General features: G+C 36.7%; 1 protein-coding gene across 3 annotated transcripts in view; it reads left to right on the forward strand.

Moving 5' to 3' along the window:
• FAT1 (FAT atypical cadherin 1) overlaps nt 1-18,822 on the forward strand; it is a 100,572-nt gene that overhangs the window by 49,063 nt on the left and 32,687 nt on the right. For all 3 annotated transcript variants that reach the window (XM_008949414.1, XM_008949415.1, XM_008949413.1), the window contains exons 4-8: nt 3,238-3,567; nt 4,113-4,323; nt 8,575-8,714; nt 17,763-18,038; nt 18,250-18,460. In XM_008949414.1, the coding sequence (XP_008947662.1) occupies nt 3,238-3,567; nt 4,113-4,323; nt 8,575-8,714; nt 17,763-18,038; nt 18,250-18,460 (1,168 nt within the window). The remainder of the gene's footprint in view (nt 1-3,237; nt 3,568-4,112; nt 4,324-8,574; nt 8,715-17,762; nt 18,039-18,249; nt 18,461-18,822) is intronic.

Raw genomic sequence — 18,822 nt, forward strand, 5'->3', positions numbered from 1 at the left:
TCTTTGCACCTAAGTAGCAATAAGACGTAATTTCCTCTGGGGTGTGTTTCTCTTAGTAGTAGTAGCAAAGTTATGTGGCAAATCTGATTTAGTACTAGACATGTTATTTCTGGAAATGATAAAGTCATCATAGTACTTTTTTTTTAATATTCCCTCCTCAAATTTGTTTCTGCCAGTTTCCCAAAGCATTTCATGTCACTTATCTTATTTCTTGACCATTGCTATGCATATGGGTTGTAAAATTGGTATCTCGTGACTTTTACTTCTATGAATATTGTACTGGGTTTTGTGTTAGATTTATACAATAAATAAAATAAGCTATGGATTGTTCTCTGACTCTGAAGCCACCTGGCACTGTATGGCTTGGATTGCTTATACCTTACCCCTGGAACAGGGTGGCCACACCAAAGCTGCCTGTTGCGAATGGTGCCTGATTTCTGTGAACTCTCGGGCTGCAGCTGGGTAATGTGTGGTAGTGTCCTACTCGTTCTGAGCCAAAACACGTGCCAGGCATCCCAGTGGCAGTGTAATGTTATGGGCAGTTGTCTGCTAGCAGTCATGCCTGCTAATTAAGTGTAAATTCTAACAAGATAACATGCGAAGAACTCGGTTGGTTTTTTTTCCCCTTAAAATTACAGTATCACACAATGGTACATAAATTTGGATTTCAGCACTGTCTATAAAGATAGGAGATTAAGCCAGTTGCTCTTTAGTTTGAAATAGGTGTTATTACCTCCTGATATAGTTTATTATAATACTTCATGCTTTTGTTTTGAATCCCAGCTGGTTGTTAAAATTTTAAATAAAGGTCTGTGAAGTATCAAATGGAAGAACTCTCAACTGTAGAACCAGCATGACAGACAGCATGGCCCACTGTAGCAGTTTTCCCATTTGTTGGTTTTATGTTTACAACTTTGAAAATAGGTTGGAAAGAAACCCAGAAATGCATGGAATGGTGAGCAGTATTATGAGCCAAGTGCTGAGCATCTGGCTAATTAATTGAGCATTGAAATGTTGACCCAGATGGGTTGGTGGGCTTATTCCTTGTTTTCTGTTAAATTTGATCCTTCATTGCACTCCTGCTCACATAATAGTAATTACTGTGCCTCACACTTTTATTCCCAGGTTTTAACTATTTTCTGAGTGTCAACTGGCACTTTTTAAATGCAGTTATTTTATGTTAGTTCATGTTGTTCTCTAATATGTTAGTATTCAGTTTATGTCAGTAAATGCCTTCAAAAGTGGTATTCCATTAAAATCAAACTAGATTTTCCTCAAATATGCTTTTTTTTTCTGCTTGACTCAGAGCAATGCTAATTTTCTGTTAACATACAAGTTATTCTATCGCCTTTGGAATTTCCTCTTTGGGGATAGGTTTTAGATTGGTGTGTTTGTTTATTTGTTTTTTCTCTTGCAAACTGAAAAGATGTGTGGTGGTGTTCCATTGCAAGTACTACAGGAAACAGATATTCGTGGATGTGGAAATCTTAACATACGTTAGAGGCAAATGTGAATATTTGCATTTCATGTTGCATTTCATGTGTTTTGTTGTGGTTAATCATGTATTTCCTTTTTTTTTTTTTTTCCTGAAATAGATGAGAGGGGGAAAGAGAAAATCTGACCATAATGAAATCATAGAATAATTTGAGCGGCAAGGGACCTTAAAGATCATCTAGTTCTAATCCCACTCTCATAGGCAGGGAGCTGTTCCACTAGATGAGGTTGCTCAAAGCCCTGTCCGACCTGGCCTTGAACGCTTCCAGGGAGGGGACTTCTACAGCTTCTCTGGGCAACCTGTGCCTCACCTCACAGTAAAGAATGTCTTCCTAGTATCTAATCTAAATCCCCTCTTTCAGTTTAAAACCATTACCCCATGTCCTGTTGTTACAATCCCTTATAAAGAGTCCCTCCCCGTGTTTCCTGTAGGCCCCAATGAAGCACTGAAAGGCCGCTATAAGGTCTCCCTGGAGCCTTTACTCCTTCAGGCTGAGCAACCCCAATTCTGTCAGCCTGTCTTCATAGGGGCGGTGTTCCAGCCCTCTGATCAGCTTCATGGCCTTTCTCTGGACCCACTCTTCAGAAACTGAGGTTTAGCTAAACTGCTAGAGGTCAGGTAATACTGTTATTCCTGAAGAATTTCTATTTGTTTGAAATGATTTGTGTAATAGCAGCTAAACTCTCCCCTGAAAACACCTGACATCTGTCTGAGCCCCTTGGCTTCTATTTGGGTGGCAGGGTGAAGCCAGAAAATGATGGGCATGGTTCTATAACTGTTCTGCTAACTGAACTCTTGCAGGAAGCAAGAACATACAGCCCCTATCTTTTTCCTCTATGAAACAAGTGCTAAAATAATTTACATATGCTCATGTTTAACTCCTTATTAATCCATAAGGGATTAAACATGTGAGAGTTAGGGTAATAAAGTAATATTCTTATAAATGAACTTTTTCCATCAGTTTGATCATTTTCCAGTAGATAAATTTGTCTCTTTTTTCTGACTTCAAATTAACATGTCTTATTATATTTTTGTTCACTATCTGTGCAATTAACATCAGATTAGTCCTAAAATTAATATTATGGAAGGTTTCATACTAATTTCCTGGCTTTTTAGTAGAAATTTTCACTATTGCTGGAAGAATAGTCTTGGATTTATTTCCCATTTCATTTAGTCCATGGAAATAAATTGTTGTGTGTCGTCCTTAAAAAGCAATTTTTTTTAAGCTCCTTTCAAACAAGATAGTGATTTTATGCCGTAAAATATAGGAGCTTTTTAGTGTATAGGCCTGTCAAATGGTGAAATCTATATTCTTAGGATTTGCAACTTTTGAGGTGTAAAATCAAACAAATTGAAAACTTGTAAGGAAACACTAGGCTGAAAGTATATGAACACATTATTACAGTGAAGGTGTTACCAGTGATACTGTACTTGTGTGCTGTTCCTATACTCAGTATTTCAGGTACAATGCTGCAAAATAGTGAAATAAATTTAATGTGTATCTATCAACTCCTACAAGCCATACTTCAGTCATCAAAATATTAAGATAATAGCTGAATAAACTTTTGTAGTACCTTTTGTAAATATTCACCAAATAGCTTTACAAAATGGTCTTTATGTAAGTGAAGATAGACAATTACTTGACAGTTATAGCAAGCAGTTGTAGGAAAATCTGATTTAAGAAGAGCATTGCTGGAAGAACAATGTTTGAATTGTGCACTATGTCCTTTTTTTTAAAACAGGTAACGGTAACAGATAATGGTATTCCTGCAAAATCAACAATTGCACGGGTGATCGTGAAGGTCTTGGATGAGAATGACAATAAGCCTCAGTTCTTGCAGAAGTTCTACAAAATTCGGCTTCCAGAGCGTGGGAAGCCGGAACGAGAGAGAACTGCCAGGAGAGAGCCCATCTATCGAGTCATTGCCACAGATAAAGATGAAGGCCCCAATGCAGAGATCTCTTACAGCATTGAAGATGGTGATGAACATGGCAAATTCTTTATTGAACCAAAAACTGGAGTGGTTTCATCAAAGAAATTTTCTGCAGCAAGGGACTATGATATCCTTTCAGTGAGTCAAAAATCTTGTATATCACCATGAGGTGTTCTTGTGTTCGTGTTCTCATCACTTCTTATTAACTAGCTGGCAGATGAGTGCAGTACCTGAAAGAAGAAAGCTTGAGCGTATCCAGAAGTATCATTTTGTGGGTTGGTTTGGGTTTTGTTGTTTGTTTGGTGGATTTGTTTGGGTTTTGTTGTTGTTGTTAAAGGTTGTTTTCAGATTTTGTACTGAGGAAATGAATCAAGAAGCTGCTGTTCTTTTCCAGAACTTGATAGATAATGAGCACAATGAGGGAACATATAAACAAATCAGTTTGACGCTCTTTCAGTAAGAAAACAAAAGTGAATTTTAGCAATTTGTGCTGGTGTCATGTGCCGCATACTTTTTATCCATTTGCTTCCCAGATAACAAAGGGCAAGCCTTTGAGAGACATTTAACCTTTTTTGATATGTCTCACACAAGCAAACATGCTTGGAGCTTATTACTTCTTTTCCATTTCTGTGACATAATGATTTCTGTGGTGCTGTAGCCTAAAAGATGTGTCTGTTTCACAGATTAAAGCTGTCGATAATGGCCGTCCACAAAAATCATCAACTACACGACTTCACATAGAATGGATTCCAAAGCCTGTTCCATCAACAGAGCCTATTTATTTTGAGGAAGCATTTTTTTCTTTTACGGTAATGGAAAGTGACTCAGTTGCTCACATGATTGGTGTAATAGCTGTTGAACCTCTTGGGACACCACTTTGGTTTGACATAACGGGTAAGGATGCCTTAAGGGCTTTTATTATTAGAAACAAATGCATAGAGTCTGAGATACTAGAGGGCTTATTGCAGCTTGGTTCATTAATTGCTCTTCTAAATAATGCAAAGTTGTGGTGTTCTTTAGCTGTAGACACATTTTTTCTTTATTTCATTATAAATCAAAATGACTTAAATTTTTATCAGTGCCACTGTATACCAAACATCAAAATTAGACTGCAGAATACCTGCTGTGTTGCAGTTTTGGAAATGACTTGTGAATATTGTGTCAGTGAAATTAATAGGGAGAGAAATAAAAAGGCCAGCTTTCTGCAAATCAGGGTAGTATACCCAAAGAGAGATTACACTGTTTGCCTTGATTTCTTGTCCTCTAGGCTGCTTCTCAGTTTGCTGTCCCTTGATTTAGTAATAAAACAAAAGCTTGCAATATTCCTAACCCCAGCAAACTTCTTCCTGTACATGTTCTTGCTACTATAACATACTTTAACCTCTGCCATTGAAAGGGGAATTCTAATCAGTAATATGGCTATACTTTGCTGTGGTGACAAAATGAATAGTAGTTTTTAGATGTACTCACTTACCCTATGAGCACCAGGATTACGCAGAGTGTTAACTGTATAGCCAGTACTAAAACCAGGTTATGTCATTGTTACATGCTTTAGAATCAACAAGAATAGCACGACCTTGTTTCAGGAGAGGTTATCTTGTAGTAAACTATTTCTGGTCTTAAGATAGCTCTGTCAGACAGATTTTTCAGCCACAGTCACAAAAGGGAGAAGAGTGTTTTTCAACTTGATTACTAATGAAAATTTTAGCCATGATTATGGTGTTAAGTCGTTGGGGAAAGGTTTGGTTTGTGGTTGGGTTGGTTTGTGTTTTTTGGTTGGTTTGTTTGTTTTTCTCAAAAATGTAATTATTTTATAGCTCTGGTTTGCTGGTATGCATTTCCTAAGGAAGGCTGAGAACAGCAACAGTTAAAAACAAAGTTTGTAAAACTGATACATGTAGTAGGAATATATTAATGCCAAATACTTGAGTTCATTCTCAAAAACCTTCCGAGTACATGAAACCAGACACAACTCTTCCCTAAATGCATGCTTCATGCATGAACAACCTGTGATGATATCAATAATCATTGCTAATATATTAAATATTTGCATGGAAGTTTTTTCAATGGCTCTTCTGAATATATTCTGGGAGAAAAAAAAAAAAAAATAGTTTCTGTCCAACTAGATCATAGTTAAAAGGTGTTTACATTTAGACAAGCCAAGGCATTAGAGATCTCTACAACTATGAGGAGAGGGATTAAAGAGTTCAGGGTGCCTTCTTGCATTCTCACAGGGGCAAAGCTTTGCATTAGAGATATTTTGGAAAGGAGGCTGCTCTTTTACTGTTCTCCTAAACATATACACCCATAGACATTGGAGTAGAAAAGCAGAAACTATACAAATAACTTAATTAAGCAGGAGAGAAGGTTCCATCCTCTCCAATTCAAACAGGGTTATTCAGTCAACTGCAAACAAGTATCAGTAGACCAAAAAGAGACTGTTAAAGGAAGGGTTAAGAAAGGGATATTGTCAGAAAAAGATGAGTGGTACAGGTAGATGAGAGTAGATAGAGGTCTCAGGGAGCTTGAGAGTTTCCACTGAGTACAGCCATGGCATTGACTGGGGTGTTTTATTAGCAAAATGCGTTAATTAGTTTGGGGAAGTCCTTTTCTATTGTTCTTTTTAGTTTGCTTCAACTACTCTGCACTCTGAATGCTGTACGTCCAAATAGAATTATGGTGATAGTATTATTTTGATTTGCTCCTTCCACGCATGCAGCACAGTTTTTGGACATTTACAGATTTTTATTGTGTGCTTAATGCAGAAAATAATTGTTTTCATGCTATTTTTAGAAAGACATATATAGAAAGCTCCAAGGGGAAAGAGCAGAACTTGTCCATGCACTGTAAAATAAGCCATTCTATTTTGACTGTTTTCTAAGTAAAAGTGTTTTGGAAAAATTGATACGTGATCATATTGTGAAGTTAGAGGCTACTCTTACAGGTGGTCACTTTACTGCCCTCTTATACTGTTTCTAATAGCATGAATTAATTTGATTGACAGCTTTCCTTTGTGTTCTGTGCTTGCTTTCCATGCTTTCTTTCTTTTTGGCTGAGCCAGGAGACAAGCTTGCTAGTGAAGTATTTTACATCTTTCAGATGGCTTGTGACCTGAACTGTACAGCAGAAGGTATCTGCTGAGATCACATAATTTATTACCAGATTATGAGATCTGAAATGAAAGCGTACATTTGTAAAATATTTATTTTATTAACCCTTCGGAAATCAAAGTGCTCACAGTTGCATTTGTGACAGGTTCGTTTTTGTTTTGTTTTGTCATCATTACATTTATACAGCACCAATTCAGAGCACCTGGTTTTGGCTTTGGCCAGAACTGTTGCTGTTACATGTTCAGTGTACCAGCTGCAGAAGTTTGGGTTGAGTTCTGCTTCAGCGGATTGCCAGATATCACCACTCCTACAAAAACTAGGCAAGACCTTTGTGATTACCTTGATAAGGAAGGGGAAAAAAAAAGTTGATTAGAAAGTTTGCCCTTGTATCAGGGAAACCAAATGAACAGATTCGTACCCATTCACCCTGCTCTTCCATTAAAGTGGAGATGACTTCATTGAGCCATCTGAGAAAATGGTGTTGCATGCCAGCTATAAAGAAAAGCCAGAGACTCGTTTTCTGAATGTGACTTCTTGCACAAACACAAAGCCCAATAAAAAAAAAATTCATGTCCACTTGTTAAAATAAACCCCAAAATCTGAACAAAAGTGCAAACACCAAAGAAAAGCTGCTGCCTTTCATTCTGTCCGGTTGATATCCATTTGTGTGATTCACAAGCTGCTGCTGGGCCCCTAAGAGGAGCTGGCTTCCACTGAAACTAGAAAAATTGCTTCATCTTTGTCATGAACAAATGTCTTAAATCCAGGGAAGCAGAATCCAGCCCATCTTTCCTAAACTGATATGTCTGTCGTGCAATGGAACCTTCTAAAGGTGACATCCTTTTTACATGTGAATGGGGGCCCATTTCAGTATTTACTGTTCTTTCTTTAAGTACAAATTTTTCATTTTTGGAACTTCATTGTCTCTACTTCTAGCCTGGGCTTTTCATAAAAGGCGTTTAGTGATTTCCAAAACGTAGCATGTAAAAACATTTAAAAAAAAAATAAAAAAAGGAACTGAGATGATAGCTGAGTGCTATCCTTGCTAAAATATAACCAGAAAAACACATGCACAAATTAGGAGAAATTGGTTTGCCCTATCTAGCACTGTTGACCAAAATAAAAATTGATTCCTTCAATTTAGGCAGTTTATTGAGAGGTCTAAAGCAACTGTAGTTAAATGGCAGTATCTATCATTGCTAACAATATTTGGACTTAATGGACGTTGTATTCTCATGACAGTCTGCTCAGGGTAGCATGATGAAGATCAATTAAATGTTTAAACAACTTAGTGTAGCTATTGATCTGCACAGTTATTTAACTATATTTCAAAGGGTAATTTGATAGTTTCACAAGGGAAGTTAAGATAATTTGCTTCAGAAAAAGAGCGTGGCTGTATTTAAACATTGGGCATTTAAACATTTAGCACTCATCAGAGTCCTGCTTATCTCAGTAGGAGTTAGACAGTGAATTCTTTAGATACTCAGAATTGAGATGAGAATCCTTTGGAGGTACTGTAGCCTTTTCAGCCTTACCTGTAGCCATATACAAGTACAGAAATTTGTACTCTGATCCAAAAAACACAAATTTGACTTTATGTCTGATTTTGAATTTTTATTTATTGATACAAAGTATGTCTTTCACTAATTAGCCGACAGTTTGCACAAAAGAAACTATCATATTTCACCTAGTAATTCTCAGTTTCCTTGTAATTGGAATCTTTAAATTTTGGTTAAAAAAAAAAGTAGAGAATCTTGCTAAGAATCTATCTAACTTTTCATGAAGCAGACAAATCAGCTTTGTCCAAAATGAATCAGTTTTAAATATCTGTAAGTAGCAGCATATCACATTACCAGGAAAAAAAAAAACAAAAAAAAAACCAAAAAAAACCTAATGTTTAAAATAAGTGTGTGTATATATGTGCATATAATTCCACCTTCATTAAGCATATGAAGACAGAACATGGTCATAAATTAAAACAGTGAAACTGTGCTGTGTTTTATGAACTTCTCCCTCTCCCAATTTCCTGAACAAGGTGGCAACTACGACAGTCGATTTGATGTGGAAAAGGGCACTGGAACTATCATTGTTGCTAGACCTCTTGATGCAGAACAGAAATCAAATTACAACTTGACAGTAGAGGCAACAGATGGAACCAGATCTATCAGCACTCAGGTAATGGAGTTTCTAATGAAGTGCTTATAGAAGGAATTTGTATCTGAGGAATGGGGAAGGTGTTGCATTCTCTCCTAACCGTGGTTTGGGGTTTTTAGTGTGGTTGTTTTTTCCTTCTGTTTGTTTGGTTTTGGGTTTGGATTTTTTTATTTTTTTTTTTTCATCCTGGACAATTAATATGATTTATTTAACTTAGAGGCTGAATAAAATAGAAGTGGATTCTGATATTCATAGCGCCATGTTGTTTGGTGGTCCAGGTGGAAGACTGAGAGTTACTATGCTGTGGTCTATTATCAGCAGCTTTTAAGTTTTATATCATGCTCCTACATTAGCTGAGTAAATGAAAACAAACTAAACTCTTCCATGCTTGATTTACTCACAGGAAAAGCTTTAATGCTTTTTATCTGAATTACCCCTCTTTATGCAGCTCCCCAAAATCACCAAATAATAAGATTACTTCACATGAAAATTAGAAGACCATTGTAAGATCACTTGGTGTGTCTGTGTCCCCTGCTAACATCTGTAGAGGACAAATTTTACAATGTCCAAGTACCATTTTGTGAAACTGAGCTACTCCTTCTGCATGATGTACACACAGAAAAAAATTTTAGTTGATAACATCTCTGTGCATCTTCCTGAATCCTTTCTTTTAGCTACTGTGGAGGTCGAGATTGCCAAACGCTCTCCAAAAAGCAGTGTTCTCAGACAAACCAAATTTTTTTCAAATAACCTCTCAACTAAAGCTCCATGATGTTGGCAGTTCTTTGTATTTGGACTAAAAAGTTCACTTTAAGGCACAAGTCTTTTGTGACACCACTGGAAATAATTCATAGTAGAGTAGGTTATGATGTATATCTTGTCTGTTTTTCCCATATATTTTGTTTCCCCAGCCCAAAATCTGAATATATTCAGAATTAAGGTTTAGATGAGGTTAGTGCGAATGGAGTCATGAACACAGAGGAGCTCTGCTTTTCTTCCAAATAGAAAGGAAGGGATTCATTTACCAATTTAAGACTGTTGGACTGGAACAGTGATATGTCTGTGTTACCTGCCCCTGTCATGGCCCTACCCCTCAGGAGCTCAAAGAGCAATAAGTGGGTTACTGCTGTGTTTTCTGTACATGGACATCTGTGTTATGAGTGCAATTTCTTGTTTTTCAATTTCGGTGCAGTATGTGTGGTTTTGTGTCATTTTTTATGATGTCTTTTTTGTTATCTTATGTAAGTAATAATTTATATGCCAGACAGAAGGATTATTCTTGTCAATGTTTAGGATTTAAAACAGAATCTTTATGAAGCTGACTGTATTTCTGGCGGCTTGATAGGTCCAATAGATTAAGTTCAATAGTAAAAGATTGCAAGGTTAGCAGTTTCCTTGGAGAGCTGCCATTTCTTTTAATAGTGACAATTGTGAATGCTATTCTAGACCATGAATCCTAGAACATGACAACGTGTCTCCTCAGTCAGAATTTGCTGCTGTCGTAGCCACGGTGGCACTGCTTCTGGTGCTCATAACAAACATAAAAGGTTTGGAGAATACCATAAATTTATTCCCCGTTTGTAGTAAAAATATTGAGCAGATTAATTTTTATTGATAAGAGAATGCTGGATAGAAGGCATGAATTAATATGAAAATAATTAGAACAAACTCAGATTCAAGTGAAAATTAATTCCTTTTGCCAGGAAGGTCAGAAAGACTTAAGAAGCCTTCCACACACGCCTTGCCACCACACCTCCCAGGAATGCAGTCAAAAATGCCACCATGCAGAGTGTGTTGGGGTAGCCTGGGGACTAGTAAAGTCTGAATATGTGGTCTTGATGACTCCAGATATTCTATCCAGTTCAGCTGCTTATATAGCTGAATATATGCAGGTGTCTTGAGCTGCCACAGTTGGACCATAAACTGCTTTGTTTTCTGCAACAACTAAGAATTGGAAGGTCACAGAAATACTTTAACCCTCACCCCTTCTTTTACTCTGGGTTATGTGATTCATTTAGTTCTTCATAAGTGCACAGTGTAGCTTTTGTCTATTTTCTTTAAATGAATTTGTTGTTTTAGCATTTTGTAAAGCTGAATGAACATTAGAAACATTTGCCACAGAAGTCTTCTGCAGAAGAATTGGAGTAGTAGTCTCACATTTATTGTCTCAAATTTCTGTGATGTTTTTTTCCATGTTTTTTTTTTCATGTCTTTCCTCTCTAGGCTGCAGTTATCAGGAGCAAAGGTGGTGGTTTCTGTTACAAGCGAGCACAAAGGCTTCCTTTGCTTTGTATTCCTTCTTGCCCTGCTTGTGTGATAAGGACAAGTTATGCTGTTGCTTTTTGAGTCTCAGCTTACTGTGGTATTTAGATGGAAGAGCATGGATTAGTTCAGATTCTGCAGCTGATGGTTCATGAACAGACTCTTGATTTTAACCTTATTCTCTTATCTCCTCCATAACTCCTGGCCCACCTAAATGGATGGATCTGTTAAGATAGCCTGCAGGACTATTGTTAACAAGATGCATTTCAGATGAGGCTTAACTTCAGGGGAATTAAAAATGTTGCAATTAAATCAAAGTTGAAGGTGTGATTTACGCCTGCCAGTGTGTAAATTCCATTACTCACTGCTGAAATAATGATGATTAAAGTTTGAGTGTAGATGTGGTGTTGGATTCTTGTAAATGTTGGTAAACAGTTAAAATGGAGTGATGAGCAAAATACATTTTGAACACTGAGGGCATACATTAGGAACAACAATATGCCGTACACAGCTTTTAGCTTACAAAGTAGTTCCTGTAAACACTGGAAATACAGTAAACAATTTAACAGATCTTGATTAACAGCAGATTAAGTAATTTTAATTTGTAAAAAGGTAATGACATTTTTAAGACCTTGGGGAGGGGGACAAGAAATTAAAACCTTACAGTCTGAAAGTAGTGTATTGAATTTTGACTTCAAACTAGAAGGCATTTGCTGACCTCAGGCCATTAACATCTGTAGAATATTTGACTCTTTCAGGACTTCAGTTAAATAGCTTTTTTGAAAAACACAGCAGCAGTAGGCGTGGAGGCTATTAGAATTTTACATGCATCTAAATGCCAGATGCATGATGCAAAACAAGGACAAACAAATTCCAGGCCTACAGTGATGGTGTTTAACAGATGATGTTAGCGATGGCTAGTGTTGCAGCAGGAAGGAATAGCACTAAAAAGGCAAATCTGTGTGCTTACACTTTTGTGCTATAATGTTTAGGTCTGAAATAGAAAAAGGTTATTCACAGGCTGTAAATAGCAATGTATGAACTATTGAATTGCTTTTCGGGGGAAAACAAAAGTACATAAAGGGAAAAAAAACCCTGTTCCTAGCTGTAACCACTTCCAGATACTGCTGTGTCCTAATTTTTTTCACTGGAAGTAATACTTAACATGGTTTAAAGCTAATTGCAGCATTTTTCCTATTGCCGTGCTATTGCAGAGTATTTAATCTTCCTTTATGCAAAATTTATATGGATATTATGCTTTGGGAATGAAGGATAGAATATTCTTCATTGATTAAATGTTCACTTTTGCTTGCAATCACGCTGCTCCACAGAGACATTTCAGATCTGGAATGGGGTTACATTATCTCTGGATAATATAACTTTTTGTTTATGAAAATGATTATAAGTATTTCAGTGTAACTGTAATTTAACTATGAATGAAGAGAGAGGAGTTTTTAAACTCCAAACTCCATATAGAATCAGCAAATGAAAAATTAGATTAAAACAATCCAAAGGAACATCATGTTAAAATATTATGTACTGAGTATGTTTTATCTGTGGCACATATCTCCTCAATAAATTATTAATCAATGCATTCCTATGCAAATTTAGGTTTCACTTATCAAACAATTAATAGATTCCAAGTCTTTCCACCAAATAATCCTGGGCACCTTTGTTTATATAATCAGGTTGTGTCACCTTCAGTGAGATCTGCGAGTACAGCATAGTTGTGCCACACAGCCCTTGCATACCCTTCCAAAATTAATCAAGTTTCATTAGTTCCCCATAATTTTGTTTCAGAGTTCACTTTATGGTCTGTTAACATCAAACTTTTCTATAGTATGCCTCTTTAATATACAACTTCATTCTTAAGAGATAATATATTTTGGTTTACTTTAATAGTATCAGTGAGAAATGCTAAATATCTGGCTTTAGTGGATTACTTAGGAATAACACAAGCTCTTCATGTATTTTGTTCTTAGATGCACAAACCTGTATTCTTCTGTGTGAATTTTTAAAATATGACTCAAAATTACTGTTTCAGGTGCCTTTCATTTAACCTGAAGCCTTAACAGTTTTCATGAAAACTTGGTCCTCTAATATTTAAAAGGCAATTACACATTTAGCACCTGTCACTTAGCATCAGTAAGACTTCCCATCTTGAAAGCAGGGTTTCCTTACATTTATTTAATAGTTTAGAATGGAAGGAGCCCATAGAATTCATCTCCTGCTTAAATCCAAGCAAACTTTTCAGTCAAAGTAAGGTCAACTTGTTCAGAGGCTTTTCAGGTTCTAAGGGCCTGGGATGACAGGACGTGACACCTCTTCATTGGATATGCTTTTTACACTAGTGTTTAACAACTTTCCTTGAAAATTATTTTTTCTTATGTCTAGTTGTAGATCCTGTATTGTCACCTTTTGTCTTTTCATTGCGCGTGTCTGAGAAGAGTCTGGCTTGCTCATGGAGCCCTCCCTTCACACAGTGGATGTAGAACTTTTAGATCCCCATTGATTTTAATGGCCCTTCACTGGGTTTGTGTCAGTTTGTTGAGGTCTGTCTTGGTCTGCAGAGCCCAAAACTGTAGTGGATCTACAGTCCCACCACTAAGTGTCAAGTGGAAGGGAGTAATTCCTTTTGCCCTACTTGCTGTGCTCCTCTTACTAAAGCAGCCGAGCTTGCAGTTAGCCAGGTTACCAAAAGAGTGACCATTGGTTCGTGTTATGCTTGTCATCCACAATCTGTGGAGGGGCTTGGATTAATAACATCAGTGAGTAAGAAATTAATCCAAAAGTATGCAGAATAAAACACTGTCACTTGAGTCCAAGGTAAACTTTTGTATTTTAGGTACATTTAAAATGATTGCACCCCTAGATCAAGTTGTGTATTTGTAGTTGTGTTTACCAGTGTGGAGAAAAACTGCATGCCTGAGAAAGTGATTTGACAAGTAAGGGAATACCTGAGCAAGCCACTTATAGTGACTGAGACATTGTGTTTATTCCTTAGCAATATTTTTGCTAATAATTCACATTAAATAGCTCCTCAAAATGTGCAGCACTATTTCCTCATCTGCTTAGCCCTTCAGAGGATGTCTCCTTATGTGTTTAGTGGTGAGGTCATTTTAACATCTTCACTAGCTAATACTAGAGGAAGCTGATGCTAAGTCCGTCTTATGATATAATCAGCAGATCACTTCTCAGTTATACTGGTTGATTGGTTATGTGTCTTGCCAGATACAAATGCTGGTTTCACAGTTACTACATTCCTGGCATTTCACTTAGTACTTGGCACACTTGTGTGGTGGTCCATTCTAGAAGTAATCTTTTCCTGTATGCATTTTGTGTAGCACCAGCAGCACAGGTAGCCGTGTCTTCCACTCCAGAGACTCATCTAACACAATGACTCTACAATTGCATTCCCTCTCACTTACAGTTTTGACCTAGGCTTCTGTATTTCCACATTTGAGGAGGAAATAGACATGAGCTTAAATAGCAGTTTTGATTTCAGTTCATCAAAGTTGACACTGCCTTTTGACTTACTGTTTCTCTGAGTTGGAATTTAATAATCCCTTGGGGTGGGAATGAATAGAAAAATGGTTGACACATTTTAAATAAAAGATGCTGCATAAAAATTATGAAATACTGAATTTACATGGTTGACATTTTGAATAAAAAAAGTGGTTGACATTATGGTTTGAGTCAGTAATCTTAAAGGTCTTTTCCAACTTAAATGTTTCTATGATTCTTTTAATTTTGAAAGCATAGGATCCATTAATTAGGTGTTCTATTTATGTATGGTCTTTAAACTTTTATTTATACAAAACTATTTGTATTGGTTTGATTTGTATTGAGGGTTGGGATTTTCTGCTGTTTTCTTGGGTTTTGGTTGGCTTTTTTTTTTTTTTTTTTTTTATTTGTTGGCCATCTTCATTTGGTGTAATTTTCCTGAGCACCAATGTTCAGAGAGCAGATGTTTTTACTAAAATGCTATGTAAGTGACCCTTTTATATTTTTTCTTCCAATATGCATTAGAATATATTTTATTTTTATAGAATTTTATACAGTACAACTGCTTGTACTGCTTTATTATATTCTCTCTAATCATCTAAAAATGTCACATATTTAAAGACATATTCCTTTCATTCTTGCTGTCAATTTTCCAGTTGAATTTGTTAGTAAATGTATTGAAAAACTTGTCCTAATATCTATCTTGGTTCATATACCGTTAATTTTTTTTCCCCCCACTGAAAATCAAAGTTTATTCCAACTCTTCGTTTTCTTTAATCAGTTGCTAATCTATAACAAAAACACCTTACTTTCGGTAGCAACATCTTGCAAGGGATTTTATCCACGTGCCATATGATTAGTTTATTTCCCATTTCTTCCATTTTCTGAGAAATCTAATAAGTTGTGGGAGGCAGCATTTTCCTCTGCAATGATAGTTTGTAGTTACCCTAAAAGCCTGTTTCAAACACTGAAAAACTACCTATGTTTATGAATGCTTCCTTAAATGTGCTATGTATTGGATTACTCAGTGACCTGCAATACCTAGGATAACTTCTACTAAAAAAGTTAGAGGCTTTTGTGTGTGCAAACATACACGTGTCCCCCTTCCCATCCCGACTGGTGGTCTAGAGGTGGAGCTCAGTACTATTAACAGTATGTATTACACTGAGAGGAATATCCTTTTTTTTTCTTCCCTTTTTTTTTTTACTTTTTTTTTTTCTTCTCCTGCAGTGCATCAGAGCCTGGGGGTGGCTCCTATCTTGACTTGGTGATTTTCTTCTGTCTAGGAGCTTATTGCAGCTCCACTGCTTTGTCAGTGTCTCATTTTTATTTTGTGTTGTGCAGGGTCATGTTCCCTGTTGTTTTTGGTGAAAAGAACTGAAGCAAAATTGTGATCTGGGATGAGCTTTCATTTCCATTAATTGCTCTTTATATTTCCCAGTGGTCTTGCTTATGTGCAGACTGTTTCACATTTCAAATAAACTTAAACCCCTTTTTATTCCTTACCTGGTGTTTTATTCTGGCTGGCTTCTGACTCTTGAGCCCACATTTGCCATCTGCAGCTCCATTCCTATATTCCCTGTTACATGCTTGCCTGTTCTTTTTTATTATCCAAGTGAAGTTTACAGTGAAAATAGTCTTTTTGGTGGCAGTCATTTCAGCTACTAGAGTGGGCAATGTCCCAGTTTTTGGGATGTTTTTCCTATATTGCAACACAAAGTTATCCCGAGAGTTCCACAACCAGATCTTTGTGTTGAAAGGGTTGGTGCAGGACCTCATTACTTAGATGTAAAAATCTTTCAGTTGATACATAGAATAAAATCTTTCTAACAGTCTCCTAAACTCTTGGAAGCATTTGTACAGTATATCCAAGAGCTGACTATGTATGTCTGGAAGGTATTAAAATGTTTTCAGCTTGCATTAAACTTGCCATTAAGAAGAACTCGTATCGGGGCTTAGAGAGTAGTTGCAACCTGGGATAATATACCTGCATCTGAAGTATTTTAGGAAGTGGTATAACATCTGTTGATACACTTAACACCTGTTTTTTCCTTGGTATAAGATTTACCATAAGATGCTAGTTTTGCAAGGTTGAAGTTCAGGAAATTTTTTTTCTTTTTGTAGCAAGATGTGTGGTATTTTCTTATTATTTACCACTATCAGGATTCATCTCATCTAGTTTTTACTGCATGAAGCTTGGTACCTTGTCTGAATTCTATCTCTAGACTCCAACAGGTATCAATGGAAAGCATTAAGTGTCTTCAAAGAGCAGTTTAACCCACTTAAAATATCATAAGTACTTATTTTAAACACCTGTTGATGGCACTTAACAAATTTATACAAAAGAGCAAACATTTGGGTGGCTTGAAAGCATGCCTCTATGTGCAGCAGATAAAGAACTTGAATTTATGCATGTATTTGTGGAGCTTTGCTGTACACCTGCTATCCTCTGCCTTATTCTTACTTGTCTGATGTTATCACTGAAGGAACATGAAGATGGCTGAGTGTCTTCCCTTTTTATACAAGAGTTTGCTGTGAAAGGCAAGTGGATGTGCAGGGATCTTGCGTGGTTCCAGTGAACGGTATTATTCAGATTATGAGTGCATTAGTATTGCCTGAATGGCTCATAGGGGAACCCAGATGAAATTCTGTAGGAAAATGCAATTTGAAGTATCAAGGTTAATCTAACTGTAAGTTCAGAGAAATTGTGTTGGTCACCATTTGCCTGTGATGATTGTGCTACATTGCTGAAGAAGAGCGAATACCTGTGGTTCTTCAAAACAATATACTTTGGTGGGAATTCTGCCACTTTTCCCTTCCTGCTTAAGCTTGGAAATGTAAGGAGATGAAAGAGGATTGTTTCCACGTGAGGCCAAAGAACAGTACAGTGCATCCACTGCCTTGGAAAATGTTGCTTAAAATTCCAAATATGCTTAAAAAAAAAAAAAAAAAAAATTTACCCATCCTGGGATCTGTATTGATAATTAACTCTTCCTTTTAAATAATGAAATTGCTAAAGATTTCTTTTTTGTCCTGCTTCAGACAAAAATCATTCCCTTTCCGGTAATCTTACCTAAGGCATTTTTAATTGTATAGATTTTTGGTTTGACCTTGAGGAAGGTGAAGCAGATTTGGATTTAGTTTCTTCCCTACAACACTTAGATCTCTCCCCTGAAAAAAAATAAATTGCCTTGAGGTGGAACTATTTCAGTATTATTGACTGATTTTTAATAGAATATCCTCTTCACATCTCTGTTTCACAAATAACATCAATGCTTTCCCCTTCCCACTGTATCATTTCAGGTGTACATCAAAGTTATAGACACAAATAATCACAGGCCTCAGTTTTCTGCTTCGAAATATGAAGTTGTTATACCTGAAGATACTGCACCAGAGACAGAAATTCTGCAAGTCAGTGCCACAGACAGAGACGAGAAGAATAAACTGATCTATACTATGCAGAGCAGCACTGATCCCATCAGTCTTAGAAAATTCCGTCTGGACCCTGGAACTGGCTCTCTTTATACTTCAGAAAAACTGGATCATGAGACTATGAACCAGCATATTCTCACAGTAATGGTAAATAAAGGCAAAATGTCCTCTGTGGTCCATAACAAACAGATCTTTTCTAACATCTCTTTAATTTGTCCCCTTAATTCAAACATATGTCTGTTTCATTTGTATGCAGCCTTTGTCGCTACGACTGGTGCCATCTGAACTTGAACTTAGTAATAATATTTAACGCAATACTGAAATAACAGTGCTAATTACTAAAAATACGCCGTTTCAGGTTCGAGACCAAGATGTTCCTGTGAAGCGCAACTACGCTCGCATCGTCATCAACGTCAGCGACACCAACGACCACGCGCCGTGCTTCACCAGCGCCTCCTACCAGGGGCGAGTTCACGAGTCGGCAGCTGTCGGATCAGCAGTGCTGCAGGTTACAGCCTTAGATAAGGACAAAGGAAAAAATGCAGAAATTGTGTACTCTATTGAATCAGGTATATTGGCTTTCTTAACATCTTCAGATTATTTTGAAACAGTATTTGCTGATACTTTGTCTCAACTGTAGACATGTAAAAAAGCTATAGAAAAAAGGGCAGTCCAAGTGTGTCACCTTCCGAGAGACGTATTTCAGGTGCAGCCTCAAAGCATTTAAAAGAAAACTACAATGACAAATGTTCATCTCCCTTCTTTAGCTATTTATATTATCCTTTAGAACATTTTAGTATACATGTTGCTGTTGCATGTAAGTTGGTATGTGCAAATGCTTTTTTTATGTGACATAAGTTGCTTTGTAAAGCATGGGAATAGTTTACTGTAAATATTTTTCTCTTCTTCCCCCAAAGTGTTGTTTTGATAT

Source organism: Merops nubicus, unplaced genomic scaffold, assembly GCF_000691845.1.
Source record: "Merops nubicus isolate BGI_N331 unplaced genomic scaffold, ASM69184v1 scaffold7441, whole genome shotgun sequence".
Lineage (NCBI taxonomy): Eukaryota > Metazoa > Chordata > Aves > Coraciiformes > Meropidae > Merops > Merops nubicus.